This window comes from Dermochelys coriacea, chromosome 2 (genome assembly GCF_009764565.3).
Source record: "Dermochelys coriacea isolate rDerCor1 chromosome 2, rDerCor1.pri.v4, whole genome shotgun sequence".
NCBI lineage: Eukaryota > Metazoa > Chordata > Testudines > Dermochelyidae > Dermochelys > Dermochelys coriacea.
The window spans coordinates 248,779,146-248,801,179 of record NC_050069.1 but is presented as its reverse complement, the minus strand read 5'-3'; the positions used below and the strand labels follow the sequence as shown (position 1 = coordinate 248,801,179).

The 22,034-nt window shown below is 39.5% G+C and overlaps 1 protein-coding gene across 5 annotated transcripts in view; it reads right to left on the bottom strand.

The window, feature by feature from the left end:
• LARP4B (La ribonucleoprotein 4B) overlaps window positions 1-22,034 on the bottom strand; it is a 108,686-nt gene that overhangs the window by 16,349 nt on the left and 70,303 nt on the right. For all 5 annotated transcript variants that reach the window (XM_038390356.2, XM_043509588.1, XM_043509589.1 and 2 more), the window contains 10 exons: window positions 21,247-21,383; window positions 20,727-20,830; window positions 18,809-18,919; window positions 18,182-18,235; window positions 17,890-18,099; window positions 13,734-13,840; window positions 12,828-13,082; window positions 10,369-10,414; window positions 7,323-7,487; window positions 571-695 (listed from right to left, as the gene is read on the bottom strand). In XM_038390356.2, the coding sequence (XP_038246284.1) occupies window positions 571-695; window positions 7,323-7,487; window positions 10,369-10,414; window positions 12,828-13,082; window positions 13,734-13,840; window positions 17,890-18,099; window positions 18,182-18,235; window positions 18,809-18,919; window positions 20,727-20,830; window positions 21,247-21,383 (1,314 nt within the window). The remainder of the gene's footprint in view (window positions 1-570; window positions 696-7,322; window positions 7,488-10,368; window positions 10,415-12,827; window positions 13,083-13,733; window positions 13,841-17,889; window positions 18,100-18,181; window positions 18,236-18,808; window positions 18,920-20,726; window positions 20,831-21,246; window positions 21,384-22,034) is intronic.

Genomic DNA, 22,034 nt, shown 5'->3' with positions numbered 1-22,034 from the left:
CACAGTGCTGTCCCCACAGCTCCCATTGGCTGAGATTCCTGGCCAATGAGAGCTGCAGAGCTGGCGCTAGGGGAGGGGACAGTGTGAGGCGCTTCCTTGATTACCCCTGGGCCTAGTGGCCAGTCGCTTCTGGGAGCTGACTGTACTTTTAACAACCTGGCAATCCTAGCTTCCCCCCTGCAGTAGGGCAAGCTAGAGTTCGCGGCTTCAGCCCCACGGCATGGAAATTTGCTGCAGGTCGAATGAAAAGCAGCAGCAGGCAGGATTCGGCCCACAGGCCATAGGTTCCCCACCCCTGGCTTAAAGTATTCTTTTTGCCATTTTATTAAAAATTTACAGATATTAAGAATCAAGACTATGCAATTTGTTAGCAACTATAAAGTGTGCACATTTATTACACAACAAACAAGCTAATGCCTTCTGCTTTATGTATAGTTCACACAGGAGATATTGTTACTCCATTCCTTGATTAAGGATTCAATAGCTAGTTACACACAGTGTACCTAAACTTTTGAAAATGCAAACTCGATTCAGAAAAGAATAATTAGAGGCATGTAATTAAATCCTTACTCAGGAGACTGGGATGGGGAAGGAGACCTTTCAAATGTCCCAGACAGAGCAGGAGATGCTGGCAACAATGGCTCTCGAGGAATTCCTGAAGGAATAGTGTTTGTACTTGCATCCACATTTAGGTTCTAAAAAAACAAAACCACATGTTTAAGCAGAGGTGTTAGGACTGCCCTTGTTCTTGCAAAGGAACAAGAAAGCTACATGATTTACATATTAATTTATAGTGAACAGCCACAGATCAACAGGCTAATGCTGAACATAAAGGAAGCTAAGTTACCTCCGGGATGGGGTGGGGTGGGGGGGGGGAAGAAGAGGAGAAGAAAAGAGCAGCCATGGTTTGACAACAAAGATGGTTCAGAGTCTCCCAACATCCTTTTCACCTTCCAAAACAACATGTTTACTCCTTGGGCTTTGGTCAGACAGATCCAATGGGTACATCCATACTTGGGATCCAACAGTAGGATCCTTACTGAAGTACCTTCTTGTGTAGCCATTTGAAACCAATGACACCATGAAAAGGTGCTGTTCTTGGGCTCTGTCCCAAAAGCCTAATTTTTTAGCTGGTGAAGCTCATTTCAATGCCTTTTAACAGGGCACCTTGACAACAGTATCACTTCTTTCAACTTGGTATTTTGTAAAGGCAAGTTCTCTTTAAGTGTCTCATGGGCTTCAGTACCTTTTTGAGAAGAGTGTGTAGGCATCACAGCCTTTAGAGGAGTGCTCTTACCCAAGACCTAAAGGGCCCTTTTCACACCCATCTGAAGTGGGACTGACCACTGAATACAAAAAACCTTAAAATTCTCCACTGCCCAAAAGACTGATCCTTCCTCCTGGGCAAGGCCTAAGAGGACCTAGACATACTAAAATCCAAATAGCTGCAAAATTAAAAGAGAAACTTTATCCATGCTAAAACCAGCTCTAACAAAACCAATTAAAAATATTATATTTGTCCATCAAGTAAGACAGAAGGGAGAGGTTGGCTCTGTGACCATTTCTGCAAGCAGACAAGCGAAGCAAGGGGAGCAGTGTATGCATGCGTGCATGCGGGAATTTTTTTGTCCTCCAACTACACTCAAAATTGGTTCCATGTTGATGTGGCTAGGCATGAGATCCCTACAGTGGGGTCTGTGGATAGGCAATTCCATGAAGGTGAACAGTAATCTGTGAGGCAGTTATGATTCAGACCACATACTAATTATGTTCAGTTTCTCTGAACAAAATCAGAGACTTACACTTTGGTGAAAACGAAATCATGAGCAGCTGCATGCAGCACGTGCATAGTTGGTATTTAGAAATTAACTAGAAGAGAGTACCACTCTGCACCCACAGTTAAGTGGGTAAAGGCTTGATCCTGCAAGGTACTGAACATCCTGGCCCAAATCCAACACACCACTTATGCACATACTTAACTATAATTATATGAATAGTCTTGATAGAAGCATATGATGGATTTGGGCTTGAGTGCTCAACTCCTTGCATGACTGAGCACTAAAATTTCATGGTTAGAGATCAGAGAGACAACGCAGATGATGTAATATCTTTTATTGGACCAACTTCTGGTGATGCAAGAGACAAGCTTACGCAGAGCTCTTCTGAAAGAGTTTCCCAAGCTATATTTAGAGGGAGAGTATGGTGCATGATCAGCGAAGGACTGAATATCTAGGTTCTGTTCCTGTCTTTTACATAAGAGCGGCCACACTGGGTCAGACCAAAGGTCCATCTAGCCCAATATCCTGCCTTCTGACAGTGGCCAATGCCAGGTGCCCCAGAGGGAATGAACAGAACAGGTAATCATCAAGTGATGCATCCTCTCTTGCCCATTCCCAGTTTCTGGCAAAGAGAGAGGCTAGGACACCATCCCTGTCCATCCTAGCTAACAGCCATTGATGGACCTATCCTCCATGAACTTACCTAGTTCTTTTGTGAACCCTGTTATAATCTTGGCCTTCACATCCTCTGGCAAAGAGTTTCAAAGACTGACTGTGCATTGTGTGAAAAAATACTTCCTTTTGTTTGTTTTAAACTTGCTGCCTATTAATTTCATTTGGTGACTCCTAGTTCTTGTGTTATGAGAAGGAATAAATAACACTTCCTTATTTACTTTCTCCACACCAGTCATGATTTTAGACCTCTATCATATCCCTCCTTTTTCACTTTTTTCCCAAGCTGAAAAGTTCCATATGAGGAGAGATTAATAAAATTGGAAGCTGTTCCATACCTCTAATAATGTTTATTGCCCTTTTCTGAACCCTTTCCAATTCCAATATATCTTTTTTTTGAGATGGGGCAACCACATCTGCATGTAGTATTCAATATGTGGGAGTACCATGAATTTAGAGAGGCAATATGATATTTTCGGTCTTATTATCTATTCCTTTCTTAAAAGATTCCCTATATTCTGTTCACTTTGACACACTGAGTGGATGTTTTCAGAGAACTATCCACAATGACTCCAAGATCTTTCTTGAGTGGTAACAGCTAATTTAGACCAACATTTTATACGTATAGTTGGGATTATGTTTCCCAATGTGCATTACTTTGCATTTATCAACATTAAATTTCATCTGCCATCAGCCACCCAGTTTTGAGAGATCCTCTAGTAGCTCTTTGCAGTCTGCCTAGGACTTAACTATCTTGAGTAGTTTTGTATCATCTGCAAATTTCACCACCTCCCTGTTTACCCCATTTTCCAGATCACTTATGAATATGTTGAATAGGACCGGTCCTTGTACAGACCCCTGGGGGACACCACTATTTACCTCTCTTTTCAACTGATTTATGTAATCTGGTTTGAATAAACCTCTGTATCTGGTCGCCCATCTGTAAAACAAGGATAGCAATACTTGCCTACTTCAGAGGGCTATTGTGAAGCTTGGAGGAAAAAAATGCTATGAAATCCTGGAGATGAAAAGCAGGAAGTATAATCTAGGAATCCCCACTTTAAATTCTGTTGAGCACGCCCACAACACCCTACAGGGTGGAATCAAACTCCCTTGGAAACCAAATCAATGAGATCCCATTCTTTCTCAAGTGGCAATTCTCAGGATCAAACCCTCTTTTCCAAATATGAGCACATGCACAATGTAGCAGAAACCAGAAACAGGAGTCCAAGGCAAACTCCTCACGCAACGTGGCAATAGACTGTGCTGTCATGAGACCATCCTGGCCTAACCAAATTAGAGCTGCCCTTGTAGAAGAACGAAGACTTGTTATATTTGAGTAAAGAAGATATGAATCTTTAACAGTTAAAACAGGTAAAATTTCCAAGAGACTGTAGGCCAGATCCTTAAATATGGCCAAAATGCAGAGACTACAAATTGGTGAAAAAGTGCAAGTGTGGTGGTGGGGAGGAGGAGAAGGATAAGGAAAATGAGTGAAGGTGGCTTAGAAATCACTTTTGCACTGCTCTGGCACTGTTCTGTAAATGGCTATACCCCGTGTTAGAACCTTAGGGCTTTCTTTAACTGACACCATTACCAGCATCAGTGGGTAGAAAAATGTAACCAGGGATTGCTACGACATAGGACACTTCCACTATATCCTCTTTACTACCACCATATCAGGGTGGGTGGGAAAGCGGTTGTGGTTGGAGAAAAGAGGGAATGTTGTGTAAGCCCTTTTATGATGCTCTTTACCACTAGTGGGTTATCCTTACAACGAGGAAGGTGATCACCCTGAGCCAGTTAAACCAATTTTATAAAGTCCACAGCAACCCTCCTGCACCGGAGGATCTGGTTATTTTATAACTGGGAATCAACATACACAATATTGATAAAGCAGCTAAACTAAAACTAAAGCAAACAAATTTAAACTGAAGGGTCGGTGGAACAGACTTCCATAACCCAGTCTGTTTGATAGTTGCTATGGAATTAAATCCGTCTTGGAGAGCACCCTGTGCCCACAGATTATCCTCTGCACCATCTATGAGCAGCTAGAGAGAGCATCAACTCTGAATTACATCTCTAGCTGCATCCTGAAAGCAGAGTCTGCCAGGTCATTTTGGTGTATTTTTACATTCTCCAACTGATATCAAACATCAGCTCTTGGATTCAATTGCTTTAGCAATACTTATTATTTCAACCAACAAACCCAGTGTTTAGAGAGAAAGTTTCCGGGCTCTTTCCTTATATTTCAGAGGCTGAAAATGTGTTTTCCGCACCTGCAACAGTTCTCTAGGTGTTTAAGGGGAGGGGGAAAAAAACAACAAATCAAACTATGAGCAAATCGCAGTGAAAGAGTATGTCTACACTACGAAATTAGGTTGATTTTATAGAAGTCCATTTTTAGAATTCCATTTTATACAGTCAATTGCGTATGTCCACATTAAGTGCATTAAGTCGGCAGACTGTGTCCTCACTACCGTGGCTAGCATTAACTTACAGAGCAATGCACTGTGAGCAGCTATCCCACAGTTCCTGCAGTCTCCACTGCCCATTGGAATTCTGGGTTAAGCTCCCAATGCCTGATGGGGCAAAAACTTTGTCACAGGTGGTTTTGGGTACAGGTCATCAGGCGCCCTCCCTTCCTTCCTCTGTGAAAGCAATGGCAGACAATTGTTTTGCACCTTCTTTCCAGGGTTCCGGCTGCCGGCCTCACTCAGCCCGCTGCCTGCCTGGATGATGGAAACCCCAGGCGGGCAGTGGGCTGAGCGGGGCCGGCGGACAGAGCCCCAGACTGGCAGTGGGCTGCGGCTCCGTCCGCTGGCTCCTGCCAGCCAGGGTCCCGGCTGCTGGCTCCGCTCAGCCCGCTGCCATGCTTGCTATACCATGGCAAGCATGGAGCCCGCTCAGCTCACCATACATCTCCTGGGTGCTGCTGGCAGATGCGGTACTGCATTGCTACACAGAAGCAGCTCCTTGCCTTCACGGAAGACGGTGCAGTAGGACTGATAGCCTTCATACGTCTCCTGGGTGCATCTGGCAGACCTCAGTAAGGTCGATCAGGGCCCCTGAACAGACACAGCTATCCTCCTCTTAGAGCACCAAATGGGAGTGACTCCAGGTCATTCTCTTTAAGTTTTGTTTCATGGAGATTCAGTCCTGCATGGAATATCATGTGAGCTGGAGGCTTCTGCCTTAGGCTGCTCTCCCAGCCGGCAGCACCGCGCAGTCGCACCTACCCCTGCCTACCCTTGCTCCCATGGCTCATGAAGCCTGGAGAGTAGTAAGGAGCACTTCAACTTGTGAAATGACAAATCCAGAATGAAGGATTGCACTGTATAGGCTACATTAAGATTATTTCAGAGTCCTAGATAGCATTTAGTCCTTCATGAAAATTTTCACCCGCCCCTAACAAAAATGTTCATTTATCAGAGCAGCTGAAAGGGTAAGAAACCCGGGACTATAACTTAGAGAGCTTCCATATTATTTAACTCAGAACTGATATAATTCAAAGTAAAATCTCACAGTGCAGTCTCTTCTAAGACTAAAAATGCAGGAGGGGAGTCAGAAAAAGAAACAGGAACCTGTTTCCGCCCACTTTCAAACCAGGAACCTTTCACGTGTTAGGTGAACATGATAACCACTAAACTACGGAAACCCAATTTGAATGCATTCCTCGCATGGTACCAATTATACTTTATGTAACGTGGGGTTGTGTACTGATAGTTTGGTGTGTTACGGGGCTTCTCTTTTTTCTGCCACAGACTTGGCTGAATGCTCAGGAATGTTTTCTCTAGCTACAGAAACTACCTAATGCAATGTCTATATCTACTGCCTTCCTGCTTACAAAGCGGTCATGCCCCCACCCAAGGCTGACACAGCGCAGAGTGCATGTGACACACTGACCTGGCTCGGGCAGGATCAGTAGTGAGGCATGATACTTTTGCTGTTAAGCAAACACAGCAATTCTGTCCTGGCCTCAGCCACTGAATGCATCCATGCATTAAGCTGTGCCCTATCAATGCGGGAGGACTGCATGAGGTCGGAAAACATGTCATCGCAAGTGCATTTTTTCCGCCTTCTAATCTGCAATAACCTCAGAGACAGAGATGTCAGGGGAAGCATAGAAACATTCTGGGGGGACTGCATGGTCACCTGTGCTGCTGAGTTCGCCATGCTGGCCAAACAGGAAATGAAATTCAAAAGTTCTTGGGGCTTTTCCTGTGTACCTGGCTAGTGCATCTCAGTTCAAAGTGCCGTCCAGAGCAGTCACAATGGAGCACTCTGGGATAGCTCCCGGAGGCCAATACTGTCAAATTTCATCCACACTACCCCAAATTCGACCCGGCGATGTAGATTTCAGCACTAATCCCCTCATCGGGGAGGAGTACAGAAATCGATTTTAAGAGCCCTTTAAGTCGACAAAAATGGCTTCGTCATGTGGACGGGTGCAGGATTAAATTGATCTAACGATGCTAAATTCAACTTAAACTTGTAGTGTAGACCAGGGCTAAGATTATTTTTCACTTAATGCTATCAAAAATGTAACAAGTAGTAACCTGACGCAACTGGGAACATTGAAAAAATTGCTCTCTGTTTTCATCGCTAGCAACTAATTAGAAATAGTTAGTCTGGGGCACCAATACTCCACACCACCTCAGTTATCCTTCAACAAGGAGGGTGCACTCTTGCCAACCAACCGCTAGGATGAGAATGAAGATGACAACAAAGGAGTTATACACAGAACAACTACAGTTTTCCATGGTCTAGATAAAAGCATAGTTAAGTTCTACTTGAATTATGTTTTTACTGAATAAACCACTGAATTTGAAACAAAGGAGGTATGTAAAGCAGTAAACTCAAACTACTCACTCTTTCCTTTGATGTTCCCATTATGACACTGGACAGTCTGTTTTCAAACAAGTCTTCAGTCTTCAAATTGCCTGCAGCCCCAGGTAATGGAGGGAAGCTGGACAATCCCAATTCAAAGCTAGGAGATGGAGGCTTTGGAGGTGGCGGAGACTGCGTTTGACCTCTCTGTAACAGAAGTGTGACATATTAAATCAGACTACAGTTAAGGAAGATTATGGGACTCTGATACAAAACTAAGCACCAAAAATAGGAAAGACCAGGGCCTCAATGTTACTCACCATCAGATCCCTGACAAAATTTAATTCTGACTAAAATGTACAATGTGAAGTGAGGAACATAAGCCCTATTTACACAAAACAAGTTGTACTGCTTTAACTATACTTGAATAGTTAATGAGTTACAAGTGTGGATATAGTTATTCCAGTAAAACTTATGCCTGTAGAGGAAGGGGCATAAGCTGTATCAGTATAGAGAACCTTTATACAGAGAACTGTCTACACTAGAAGTCATATTGGTGCAACTATTTTGATAAATAAAAATCACATCGCTATCCAAAATAGTTATTCAGGTACAAAGTCTACTGGTAGACCAGACCATTTGCTGAATGGTATTTGGTAACTTACTTGCTCATGGTCTGTCACAATGCACTGTAGAAACAGAAGCTTATTTATACCCACTGAGTCACCATTTTAGTAATTATAGGACTTAATACAAAAAGAAGTAAAAGTTACATAGCAGAACTCTTCACTATTTGTCCAGGCGGTTTCAGTAAAAAAACAGACAAAACAAAACCAACCAACCAAAAGAGAGAGAGTCTCTCTCTCTTCAAAGATGTTTTTAGAGCTGAAACATATTACAATCAGAGTTCTGACTCATTTTAATAGGTGTTCCCCTTATTCCATTGATACTGCATCTGTCCTTGAAATAGATTGCCTGCTATACTTAACAGATGAAGGCAGCCCAAGGTTTTCCAGGACCTGCAGCAGCAGAGATTCCAGGACTAAAACACTGGCAATGCAGCACCCAAGAGAATCCAATCCAGTCAGAATCAAGACTTTTGATGCCAAAGCAGTGGGGTCTGAAGAGCAGCTGCCAACTTTTTTTTTTTTTAAATATATATTTAATTTGCTTTCTTCTAGAAGCTTGCAGGATTGTCAGTGTGCAGCTGACTGCATATAAGCAGGACAAACGTACAGCTACTGTGATCTGAAGAGTTGCTGCTTTGTCTCCGAGACCGGCCATAGTCTTTGTAAACTAGATGCCTCCAAGCAATAATGGTCTTGGACAGTTTTGAAGTCACAGCACCAGCACATTATTAGAAATCAGACATTTTCAGAGCCATTACAGGTGCAGGACTGAATGAGACTTAATAGGTACAAGATCACCTCAAATCTGGGCCTAGAAACAGCTTACAAGGTTTCAGTGGTATCGTCCACACATCTTGGTTAGGGAACTCAGCTGAACAGTTTCCGAGCAGAAGGTGGCCCAGGTCCTACTGGGGGGTTGGTGTCACAAACGCCAGCTTAGCTAGTAAAGCTGATGCTGGACATCTGATGCCAGAATTGGTCAACTCGGCCTGAAGTCACTGCCGTGAGCAGGGGTGAATGAGGTGGCTCTCCTGCTCCTGAGGTCGTCCAGACAGTACCCGTGCCTGATGTGTACCATTTCTTCTTTGTTCTTCTAACTAAAGAAATCTTTACCAACCTGTCTATCTAAAATGTAAGTAGCAACTGAAAGGAAAAAAAAAAAAAAGGGAAGCACCAAGGACACCATCTGCATTCCAAGACCGTTGCACATCTGACTGCTAAAAAACCAACTGAAGGGCAGCTGGACCCATTCTCCCTTTTATACCATCTGAAACTCTAGAAGGGGCTTTAACAGAAACAGACCCTGCTGTCTAGAAGATTCCACAGCTCAATGCCACGAGGCACCAATCCCACAAGTGGGACTATGCAAAGGCCACCTCCTTCAGTGAAGATCTGCAGTAATAATGTAATGATGGTGAAACTGTCATTTTTTCCTTCATCTATCAAGAAACTGTGTTGCAAAAGTGGCCAAATGGGGTATGGCAATGAAGTTTTAAACAAGTGAATTGAGGGAAAGGCTGTGGGTATAAACTTAAATCAAATCTCAGGTCCCACAACAGAGCGACAGATATTGACTGTAAAGTTTATTTTTGGTGTAAGCCCAAGCTTTTCAAACTTCAAGTCTAATGTTTTATTTATGCCTAAAATTAAAGTTGTATTAAATTGCAGATTAACAGTATTTTTTGGTAACTTGCAATACTGTTAATGAAGGCTACATTCAAGACCTATTTCTTGAGTTATGTAGATGGCAACTGTGCTCATACATCACCCATCATAAAATGAGCTCACTAGTGTGTGAAATCAGGTGTTGTGTGGTGTTCCCTCTGAAATCCATCTCATTTCACCCCCTGCCAACTTTAGAAGCACCTTAGTGGCTTCTTCTCTACAAAGATGTTTTTAGAGCTGAAACATCATACTACAATCAGCGTTCTGCCTCATTTTAATAGGTGTTCCAATTATACCATTGATACTGCATATGAATTAATCACTGTAAGGTAACTAATTCTTACACTCTTAATTCTACTATGGTGCATTAGTGATTTTCAAGTTCCAAATGAGGCATGTCTGAACCTCGAGAAATCCTTGTACTTACCTTGTCAACTCTCACTGGAAGTTTAAATAAATACAAGGCATTCAGCTGAAGTATCATCACAAGTAGTAAGAATGTGGGTAATGTATCATTAAAAAAACCTAGCATTTCAAATTTTCTCTCCAACCTTCTGCATTAATAATCAATCAGATTCCCCCCTGATATTTAGTGTTCATTATGTGGTATATTCTAATGTAGATTTAGATCTATTTTCCTTAACAAAACAGGCAGTTATCTTTAGTTTACTATTAGAAAGCACGTTTTCTTGTGTAACCTCTTATTTAAGCCTTGTCAGTTACTCTTCATGGTAATCAAGTTCTTGTTTGTTATCCATATTTTGCTTATAGATTAATTATGATCCAACACTCACTGTAAACTTGTCCTCCCTTTTCTTTCGATAGCCATATGAATTTTTCCTAGAAGACAGACATACAATTAACATCAAAACTTTGCCTAGATGGGATATAAAAATAATCTATTTCTGAGTTACCTTATTACTGTCACCCTCATCCTAGAGGCTTATTATACAAGTCATTATTTTAGAGACAGTGACTAGTAAGGATTAAAGAGGAAACATGATTGAAGAAAAGCTCATACTAGAAAAAAAGGCACGAAGTTTACACAAGGCAAAACTACTTTTTTAAAAATGAAAATTCCCCTGTTCAAAATACAACTTTATCTAAAACTATCAGGAAGTCTTGGACACCCAAAACCATTAAACAAACAAGGGCTGAATAATTTTTACCCTATATTTAGGAAGTGATTTAGTACTGGCTGAAACTTTAAAACATAGCTTATTTGCAGAAAAGAAACCCAGTTACCTACCTTTCGTAACTGTTGTTCTTCAAGAGGTGTTGCTCATGTCCATTCCAAGACCCAGCAGCCCACATCTCTGTTGGCACATAGCTGGCAAGAAGGAACTGAAGTGGCAGCAGGTTGGCACGGCCCTATATAAAGCGCCACGGAGTGTCTGAGCCGACCTGATGGGTACTGCTGGGGGAAAACCTTCCGACTACTGTGCACAAGGCGCACACACACCTAATTGGAATTGACATGAGCAAGCACTTGAAGACGACCACGTATTTTATCTTTAGCTTTTCATTATGCCTTTCCAAAAAGAAAAAGGTAACAGCATTTGTGATGCTTCGTTAATATGTCTATGTATTAAGAAAAAAATAGAAACTCACTAGGAAATATCCTAGCGTTTTATCTAATGCCAAAAGCATCAGAATGTGAACTCTAATAATAAACACTTAATTCTTTCATCTACATGATTATACATGTTAACGTATCGTTCACAACTTAAACCTGTTTTAGAAAAAGAAAACCATGTCCAGATATAGTTCTTTTGCATACAACACCAAAGGATTTAACACAGGGAGTTCTTACTTTTACATTTAAAGTACTCATTTTTATTTAGTGAAAAGGCAAGGTAAAATTTGACTTCTGACTTCAGCTTGCCGAAAAAACTGGCATTTCATAATTAAGGCAACGATTTATTCATGGGTACTTTAATAAATGTCGTGGACAGGTCACAGGCAATAAACAAACATACACAGCCTGTGACCTGTCCATGACTTTTACTAAAAATACCTGTGATTAAACCTGGTGTGTGAGTGTGCGCACGCACACACACATATGTGTACGTACCGGGGGGGGAGGGGGGGAGAGGAAGAGGTACCAGGGGCGGCCTGAGGCCAGCAGACTGCCCCTGTTCCAGCCAGCCAGGGACCACGGCCAGAGCAGCAGCTGATGCGATTGTCCCCAGGGGGCCACCCGAGTGGTTGTCCCTGGAGTCAACTGCTTGGGTGGCCCTGGGGTCAGCCACACTGGTCCCTGCACAAGTCATGGAGGTCGCAGAAAGTCACACAGATTCCATTACTTCCGCAACCTCTGTGAGGGACACAGAGCCCTATTCATAATTCAAATAGTTATTGATAAGGAAGAGTGATTGCTTCCTTTTGCCCCAAAATTACTTTAAAATACAATCCTAAAAGTGTGACTAAAAAAAATGGCAGTGTGGTTTTATGTTTGTATCTCAATGGCTTCCATATCAAATCTGCTCAATTTGCAAATTAAAAATTACTTCTGACTCCTAGCCCTGCCAACTTCACCTGGGAACTAAAGTGTAAACTAGATTTCTTCCTTACAGCACAACAGATCCCACAGTCCAAAATGTGCCCTTGGTTACTCTTATGCAACTCCATTTTCTTTGCATCACACAGGTATAAGTGAAACCACAATTTGGCCCGACCACTGAAAGTTAGTTAACTATATTATGTGTTAGCTGGGATACAATCCTGCTCACATACTCCTAGGTGAATTATCTACAGTATTAGACTGAGTGCAAAGTGTTAACTGTTTCACTCAATCTAGCAGTTATGACTGAACACACAGTAAGCAGGACCAATTGAAAGTGCCATTTTTAAATAGTCACTTAAGAAAACCAGTTCACTTAAACTGGGCCCCCATTTAAACATTTCCCGGAGATTCTATAAGCCATACAACTCTTTATACAGTTTTAGAAAATGGATGATTTTAGCACAAGTCAAAAATGAACATGAAAGCTTTCTCTAAAAAGAGGTTAGAATGTCAACATTTTAGGGCCACAACAGGTTACCTCCCTTATTTAACATTAATGTACTGTTTAATCAACTGAACATGTTCAGAGAAAACGTTTCCATCAGAGCCTTAATTATATTGAAAAGACATGGCTATAGTTAATGTTACTGCTGTTTCTGAAAGTGTTTACTACCGTGTATACAAATAAATACTTAGAAGCAGACCACACCATAGGTATTTATACGAACAACTGTTAAAAACACTCACCTTCCTCTTCCTAAGCCAGGGGAAGAGTCAATATTAGTCTGTTCCATTCGTCCAGTTCCTATATCCCTCTTTGTATAACTTGTAGTAGTATTTTGCATCCGTGTCCTGTTTTGCCCTGGTTGCCTTGTCTGTGGACTCCTGACACCATTAATCAAACGATCAGCAGAAAAGTTGAATATTGTAGGACTGTCTAGAAGCCCAGGTCCCCTTTCTACATTGGGTATGGTGTGCCGTAGATGTGATTTGCTAGGATTCCTACAAATCAGGAATACATTGTATTCAAAAATGGTTATGTGAACTGCTTGGTACTTTGTTGTATATTTATATAATCCTTATAAATTGATCATCTTCTTAAAAAGAGATGAATTATTATTTGGATACATATAAAGTATTTTTAGCAAAATTAAACCTTGGAACTTCTATTTTAACTTAGTGCTTGACTAAAACTATTCTAAACTTAAATATACAACATGAATAAATCTGCTGATAATTATATTTCAAAAGAGTATAATTGCAGCCAAGGTCTTCAGTAAAGACATTCCAAATAGAGTATTCTCAGAACTGAAGTGACAACCAGTCCAGAAAAACAGTTTTAGTAATCTGCATTACAGAAAGATACATTTTCAGTGGGAACTTTGAACAGAAAGTTACAAAGCCAAACTCTGATCATGCACATAGACCAGTTCAGAGCTACAAGGCAGCAATGCTATCACTTTTAATATTGCGGTGTTGTGCTGATATCAGTATCATCTGGCCATATTTAATCTTACAGCAAGTTTAATTTAGCATTCAACTTGCAAGCTAAAGGTTTTTTTTAAGCTATGAAGAATAAAGTAACTTGCACAACTCCTGGAATACAGATATTTTAAAAAATGATTATATACATTTTTGTTTGGTTGAACTTGCCTGCTTCTGGGAGGATACTGTCTGAGTGAAGTCAATGGAGAAGCAGGGGGCTTGAAGGTTGGTGATGTAAACCCATTGATAAATCCAGCATTGGGAAATGGCGTTACCTAGAGAATAAAAACATTGTGTGGACATACATTTGATGATCACATACTATATAATCAAACTGAATGTTTATTTTCAGAGTGGAAAACTGAATACTTGTTTATACTAAAGGTCTTGAACCTCCACGGGTTTGTCAAAATAGCGACTATGGTATTCTTTAAAGAAAGATAAATTTGGAGGTTAATTCCCTTCATTTCTGAGATCTAGTCCTCTTCGCTTGTTCTGAATGTCTGAAGTTTTTAAAAACAATATTCCATGTCATTCTACGCAGGACAGTATTTCAAAAAGGTTTTTATTTTTTCATTTTTAGTTTAAGATTATGTGACGAGAACATTTTTTGGCCAGCGCATGCATGACAAACTCATTCAAGAGGAAGTTTATAAACAGCCATTATGCATGCTCAAAAGATAACTGGAGATAATTTTTTTTTTACTGTTAATATTGATCTAATTTTCTCCCTTATGTAGTCTAAGATATGTTTCCTATATTATACAGCATCAGAACATGCATGGTGCTTTAAAAACTAGTAAAACAGTGTCCCTGTCCCAAAGAGTTTACGTCGTCAGGAGACGCAACATAGTGAGATGACAACGTTCAGCTGGGGTAGGAAGAGGACTACAACAGGCTTACATGGCTATTTAAGTAACTAATTCATGCTTCACGAAGATTAGGAGTTTCCCCCTTACTAGTTTGGATTCAAAGATAACTCGAAGGTTAAAGCGTTAGCCTCATGGAATAAGTGCATTTTGAGAAAGACATTTAAGGCAAGGCTGGATGCATGGCAGACAGGGTCAGGAAGCAGGTTCCAGGAGTGAAGAGCCGCACAGAAGAATGAAATGTGTGGAAAGAGGACATGAAGACATTCAGTTTTGGAAGAGTAATGGTAATAGGTAGCAGTGTAAAAGGTAGTAGAAAGCAAAAAACATTATGCCCCAACATCCCAGTTTGGCATTTCTAGTACCTTGTTACTCCATCCCACTGCACAATACATTATAGATTCATGTTACACTTTAAGATAAATTTACTTTCCAATACTCATTTTCAAATGTGCCAAATAGAAGGATACAATCACATCTCATGTTTTAGCTGTCTGAAGGTAAAAATAGGTGTGATTGCTATGTTGATGCACAAATTATTTTAAACAGCGTTGACGTCCAGATTTGAAAATTATGGACTGCGTAAAAAAACAAACAAACAATCTCTGTTCAGAGTTCACAGTAACTACTGGAATGGCCAGTTATCTAGTTACTACAACTTGCACAAATCTTCATTGCATGTGAAAAAGAGAGTAAAACAGGTAAGTTAAATTTATTCAGTATGCCAAGAAAACTGCTACTTTATCAGTTAAAATATATTGACCTATTTAATAATACAAGCATTCAGCAACAGTTATAACATACAAATACCTCAGTCACGATCTCTTAAAGTACATTTAGTCAAGCACAGTATTACCAATGTATACAAAACATGTCGACTGTCAAGGCTAGCAACCTTTCGCTTACAGTTTCTCCATATGCTAGATCTCTTCCTCATTTTCTGAGCAGCTTGCTGACAAAGTCTTACCAAAATTGGTAAATGTCTGTTACAGGGACCTCTAATTTTTCACGTTGTTCGGCACCACTCTACGTGTGTATTATTGTTTGTCTTGCTCCCAATAGGAAAAAAGGACTTAATAGAATGCTTATTGAAAGGGAGCTACCAAAGTCAAAGTGAAGCTCTTAAATTTTAGACTTACTTTTTACTGTTCCTATCCACCTTCTACTAATGTTCCCGCTATCATTGAGCATACTAAGCAATCATTTTAGTTAAAAAATTAAACCCAAGTTTACAGTTACTTCTTACAATGGCACAAGCACCAAGAAAATTGTCTTTCCTGCCTAACTAGTTCAAAGGAAAGTTTGCTGCACAAAAAAAAGCAACAACCCACAACTGAATGTGGTAACAGTAAGACAACAGTCTCAGTTAATACTTGCATCAGCAAGATGAGCTGAGAATTAAACTTTCAAACATGTATGAAAAGAGTACTACATAAATGCTTAACAGTGTCAAGTTCTTCTCAAAGAATTGGAGGTTACATTATATCTACTGAAAATTATATATACAGAAAAAACCCACACTGTCTAGAAGTGCGAAGAGCATCACAAATCACTGACAATTGAAATTTAACAGTGCAGTTGTAACACCACACCTTACTGTTAGCATAAAACAACATGCCAGCAAACAGGCCACCATCAAGGGATTAAAAGTGATATTGTTCAATACTTTAGGCTTCAAATTTAGATAAAGATTTTACAAAGCCTATTAATACAAGTGAAGATTCAGTGAAAAAGGCTTGCTCTGAAGTTACAGCATTTGTAATCCAAAGGCTGCAACATTGCACTAGTTGTGAAGAATCAGAAAGTCAAAGTATTTTTTATTGTCCAAACTGAGTGAAATGCACGAGGTAAATAAATGTAATTCAGGTTATTCAAATTATTCTTTAAGCGAAAGTCTTTTAAATGATCAGTACCCTTCCTCAGAAGAGCCATTAGTTTGAAAAAATTTCATTATGATCATTTTCCATTCAGAAAATGTCTTTTCTTTCCAATTCTAATGGAACCCACAACACGCTTTTATTGACTTTGACATAAACAGTGATACTGTTGGACAACAAGTATGTGACCATGTTTGAAAATGGTACAGTTACTGTTGTTACTGAGTCATTTGTCCACATCTCAAAAATCAAAAGTTTTCAGGTGTTACTTAAATCAGGACATGGGTGTCCAGAGATGAACGTGCACTCCATCAAATCTCCTCCCCATTCTATAGCTCCCTTTAAACACTAACTGCAAAGGGTTCTGGCTGCTTTCCCTATGTGTCAATGTGTTCACCACAACTTCCTAATTATCAAGTTAGTTCAAAGATACTTTAATCATTTGCCAAGATTTCTAAATAGTCTCTTTCTGATTCTGAGCACCGCTACCCTAGTTTATTTTAACCTCAATTAAAGAGGGATATGGGGGTGGGAGGATGGTTCCACTTGTGACAACCTTGGCCCCCACCAATCAATGACACTCCATAGCCACTTCATGCATGCAGCTTTTTGTGTACTAATACAACTGGCCAAACAAGAAGCACAAGTGGCAGTGGAGCTGGCCCAAGTAATTCTGATGTGGCACTAAGTCGCACCTTCTTCTCCACGTATGTACAACATGCCTCAGGCGCCACATGACCAGGATTCATCACTGAATTTGGTCTGCTGGTTGAACCATTAGCTTCCCCAACTTGGGCTGGGTACTGATGGAGTGTGACATGAATGGTGATGCAAGAGTAAGTGGGAAGGAGGAGGAAAGGCTGTAGAATACAGAGAGTGTGGGGTCTGTCAAGTAGCTCATGTGATTGCACTAGCAATGCAGACCTAAGGCTGCCGCTAGCTCTGAATACAGAAAATGCAAGATTTCTTTAAATCAGTACTTCCTTAGAGATTATCAATAATTTTTAAACCTAATAATATAGATGTTAGTTTTGCAATTGTCAGGATGTGTCGAATAGGGCAATCCTGCACATTAACCCTGCAAGAGAAAAATCTTAAAATTTTAAACTAATATGCTAGATTATCCCCTCTCAACTAGTCCTGTTAGGTGCTTTCTGTACATAACATTGAATTGGATTTATAAATACACTCATACACATATGCTATGAAGATTACCTTTTTAAAAGTATTTAATACTTTTACTCAGAGGGGGATGCTTAAGTGTTTAACCTTTAGAACAAAAACCCCTATGATTTAAATTTAAAAACATGAGGAAAGTAACTTCTGAAGCCTCCCTTTCTTTAAAAAAGGAAAGAAAAGAAACCAGATGCCTCTTTCAAAGAGGGTCTCATACTTCAAAATATGGACTGCCAATGTCCACTTTCAAGAAAAGCCCACACCACATACAATCAGAGGAGTGGAACTTAGATTGTGACCTCCCACACGCAGTCCGTCAAACTGAACACTAAACACTCTTCTTGAAACAGTTAAACATGCAGCAGCTGTAGACAAATGCTTCTCATACCCCTAAACACTTACCAATGTTGGATCAAGATAGCTGTGCGTAGTAGACCAGGTCTGTGGGGCAATTAAGCTGTACAGAGGAAACTGCTGTTGGGGACTGTATACTGGAGGTAAATAAAAGGATGCTGTATAACGCTGTTGTGTGTAGAGGTTCATGTCCAGAGGTCTGTATCCATTCTTTGGCAAAAATGTATTTATAGCTATTGCCTTTGCTTTTATCCTTGCCTGCAAGAGAGATTTAAATTACTTAAGTACACCAACTAATTATGTTAATAGTAAATAAAATCGTATAAACAGCTTTATTTACCTTAATTGGTTTTCCTTGGAAAGTTTTCACTTCTTCTCTAAGGTATCTGTAAGCCTTATAAAATTGACATCTTTTTAAAAAGTTGTCAAAAATCCATTATGAATATTAATTTAAACACAACAACTAATATTAAAGGAGTTTTGGTAGACCAAGAAGTATTGCTACATTTGAAGCATCACCAGTACTGAATGGAGGTAACTAATTGTATAAACAGTCAATGCAAGTTAGAACACTTCTTCAGTCACTGAAGCTAAATTTGATATAGAATTACACAGCTTTTTAAAAAGGCATTTAAAAAGTTTAAATCAGTATTTTATTTCTTAAGATAGGGTGATGCTTCAAGATATGCTACAGAATATCAGCATGTGTAGTAAATAAGGTTAAAGTATTTCACAGGAAACCAGAACATATGCACACAGGATAAAGTTCTTACTGGTTATGTTTTGCTAAATCAGACTTCTGATATTATTAACTGGAGGTTTAACCGTATTTTTTTGACTAGAAATATTCACAAAAAATTTATGTACATGTGGATTTTTGCCCACCCTGATCCGCTGTTGCCTTGGAGCATTCTAAAGACTACATAACTATTGTGCAATATTGGAAAAAAAAAAAAAAAGTCGTTACCTGCTGTGCATCAGCTTCTGACTCAAATGTAATGAACCAATTGTCATTATAGGCAAACTCACAGTTGATAAATTTAGGCAAATTATCTCCCCTGAAGAGTGCTTCAACCTCCTAAGAAAAGGTTGAAGGGAGAATTGATGGAGAAAAAAAGAAAGATTATTGTGAAGTGTAGAACTCTGAATGTGAACTACTGGTAAGAGACAAGAATAAAAATACTTTTCAGCTTGCTAGACTAAGAACTGTGAGAAGATTATAATACCCGCAGTAATGCTGAATCTTAAAATTTACTTTTCATATAAAGGGATATGAAATGTTGCATTACAAAGGCCGTACTGGGATTGTTCTTCTCAGTACTGTTTAAAAACAGGAGCACAAAGCTATTTAGAGGGCTTTCATTTGAGAATAAATGCAGGATTTCTGTTGCCTCAAAATAGTGGATTTTGGCAGCACAGAAGCAAAAATACTTTTCAACGTTAATTTACAATACTTCTGCCTAAAGTACAGAATATTCCATTCTGTTTTATTCATAGAACCAAAAGCCAAGTAATATCCAGAACCATGATGTGACTCTGAAGACCTGACAGCAGCTTTGAACATTCTGGTCAAACTTTCTACAGTTTTCCATTACATTAGAAAATGTACACCATTTACATCTACTGTAGTTTCTACAGTGTTTAGCTACACCATCCATTTCTCTTCTGATAGGTCTTGGCCATTTTTAAAGCCAGTGATTCACACAACAATTTTGCAAGTGTTCAAGGCAGATCAGCTACACAGTTCCAGCACCAATACATCTTGTCATAATCAGCAAATGGGTGACGGGGGGGAAAAACATCCATGTAACACACGAAATGCCTCTTTGCGAATTCTCTTGAAAGTTAAAATAGCTGGACTGTTGAAAGACTTGCCATATCTTCAGTTTTAATTTTCCCTTTTTTTGTTCTTTAAGAATGTTATGCTTCTGTTTATTTTAAAGTGCACTGTTACTTCCTATTACTTTTTCCGTCAGTAATAGAATACATTTAATTCCTTTCAATATGAATTTTTCTTGTAAGTTTTCATTCATAGGCTTTCCCATCCTGTGTTAAGTCTGCCTCCTTCTTGCTCCCCAAAATGAAGTAGTTGCGGACCCCTCTGCTGCTCCATCTTCTTTCTACTATCAAATCCAATCTGCTTCAAAGATACACACTGAATGCCTTCACATTCCACCCCCAATTTTTTTCTTCACGTTCCATAATTAGTGGTCCACTGAACCACTAACACTACTTCCAACAAAACTAGTATATATTAAAGCTGATTGCCTCAGCGCTACAGGAAAGCTTCTGAAGCTTGAAGTCACTCACCAGGACAGGCTTCCATCTTCAGCAGTGACTTTTTGCATTAGAAGTTTTTCCTTTTCACAATTTCATCCATTTACTAGTTATGCCCCAGAGCAAAGAGACTGGAACATATTGTGAAGAAGGCCAGCAGAGAGTATTTTAAGGGAGGGAGATTCTAAGCTGAGGAAGCCAGAGAAGTACTCTGCTAATCTATTGTGGAGGCATGGTCACCTGCCTAAATCCCTGAACAGGTCTGTAGTGTAACTACAACCATGGTTCTATAGAGGAAGACCAGCAGTTAAACCTGTTTATAAGAATTTCTGTATGGTCTCAATAGCAGTTTGAGTGCTTCAGACCTTTACAGAAGTTCATGTGAAACACACGTCTTACTATAATATCCTTGAAATCATGCATTTCTACAGAGAAACACCACAGATCATTCTAATGGACTTCATAAACCAAAGTCTAGCAATCTCATTAGAAACATTAAAAAGTAGGTTACATCCCCTCTGTATATTCTTATTGTCAACTGGAGAATGCTAATTCCTGAGTCAAGAGGGTGAAGCATTATAAGTTTTATGGAACTACAAAATTCTTACTTCAATGGGTGTAGATTCAGGTACTTCACGTAAAATCACAATGCAACGATTCTGATTTGGCCTGACTTTCTCTCCCTTCTCATCCACTTGGACTAAAGGCAATGCTAAGAGGAAAGGGGGGAAAAAAATCTGGTTTTAGAAAACAGTAAGTGAAGCAGTTTTACACCCTGAAAGAGCTAGTCACTTAAGGTCTGCCTGCACTGCGCTGTTTACATGAATTTATTTTTAAACAATTTTGATCCTGTTTGTGTAAAAGGTCATAGTATAAAATGTGGTTACTTTCCAGCCATCTTAAACATGCTCATTGTCAAATATAGACAGACCTTTAATCTAATTAAAGCTATGAAATTCTGTCTAAGGCAGTGAAATATGAATGTGCTAGCACTTGATGAAAGGCTGAACATTCGCTAATGTTAGATAGTTTTAAGTGGCCTTATTTAAGTTGCAAATATTTAGTATGTTCTAAAGCATTTAGTATGTACAAAAACAAAAATGCTGTCAAAATACACCATTTACTTACATCTCAGCACTTCCACAATCAAATCCATATCAGTACTGAGTTTCTTGACATGATCAAGGTTTGCTACTGTCATTATTGGCACATACTGATCACTGTCCATCTGTGATATAAGGTACATGTCACTGGCAAGATTCTCTCTGTTGGAAGGAAAAATAAGTGGTTAATCCTGGTTTCCATTTAAATTCATTATGTGCAAAAAAGGATCATTTGCAAAGAAAAAATTTCCACAGTGGAATGTTATATCCATCTTCATAAAGTAGGAAGTACCAGATTCTTACAGCATCCTTTGTCTTGAGAAAATATTTTTACTCATTTTCCATCAGAACCACTCAACACCATTATTTTGCTGTTCCACTTCAAACTAATTGTTAGAATGACCACCAACCGTTAACCATTTCACTGCCACAAATTGTGCTGGCATACTTGGAAGAGGCAAGTGATCCCTCTTCCTGAATATGCGAGGTCCTGAAAATTCCACTGTTTCAATGCACTGTCAATTGTAAGTGGATGTTAACTTTAAGTGGTAACATAGGAGTTCAAGGGTTAACATCTTGTATTAGTTTTATAACTATGTAGGATGAAATGAATTTACTTCAATCTCAAATACAGATGCATAGGCAGAATGCACAAGCATATCAAAGCCCTCCAACAACCTTATGAATTGTATTTTATTTCATAGTCTCACTATCCTCTTAATCTAAAGTCACAAAAAGTGTAGTGAAGTAGTATAGAGATGTGATGAATAAAACTGGGTTATGAATTTCAGAACAGTAGATTCATTAATTTTA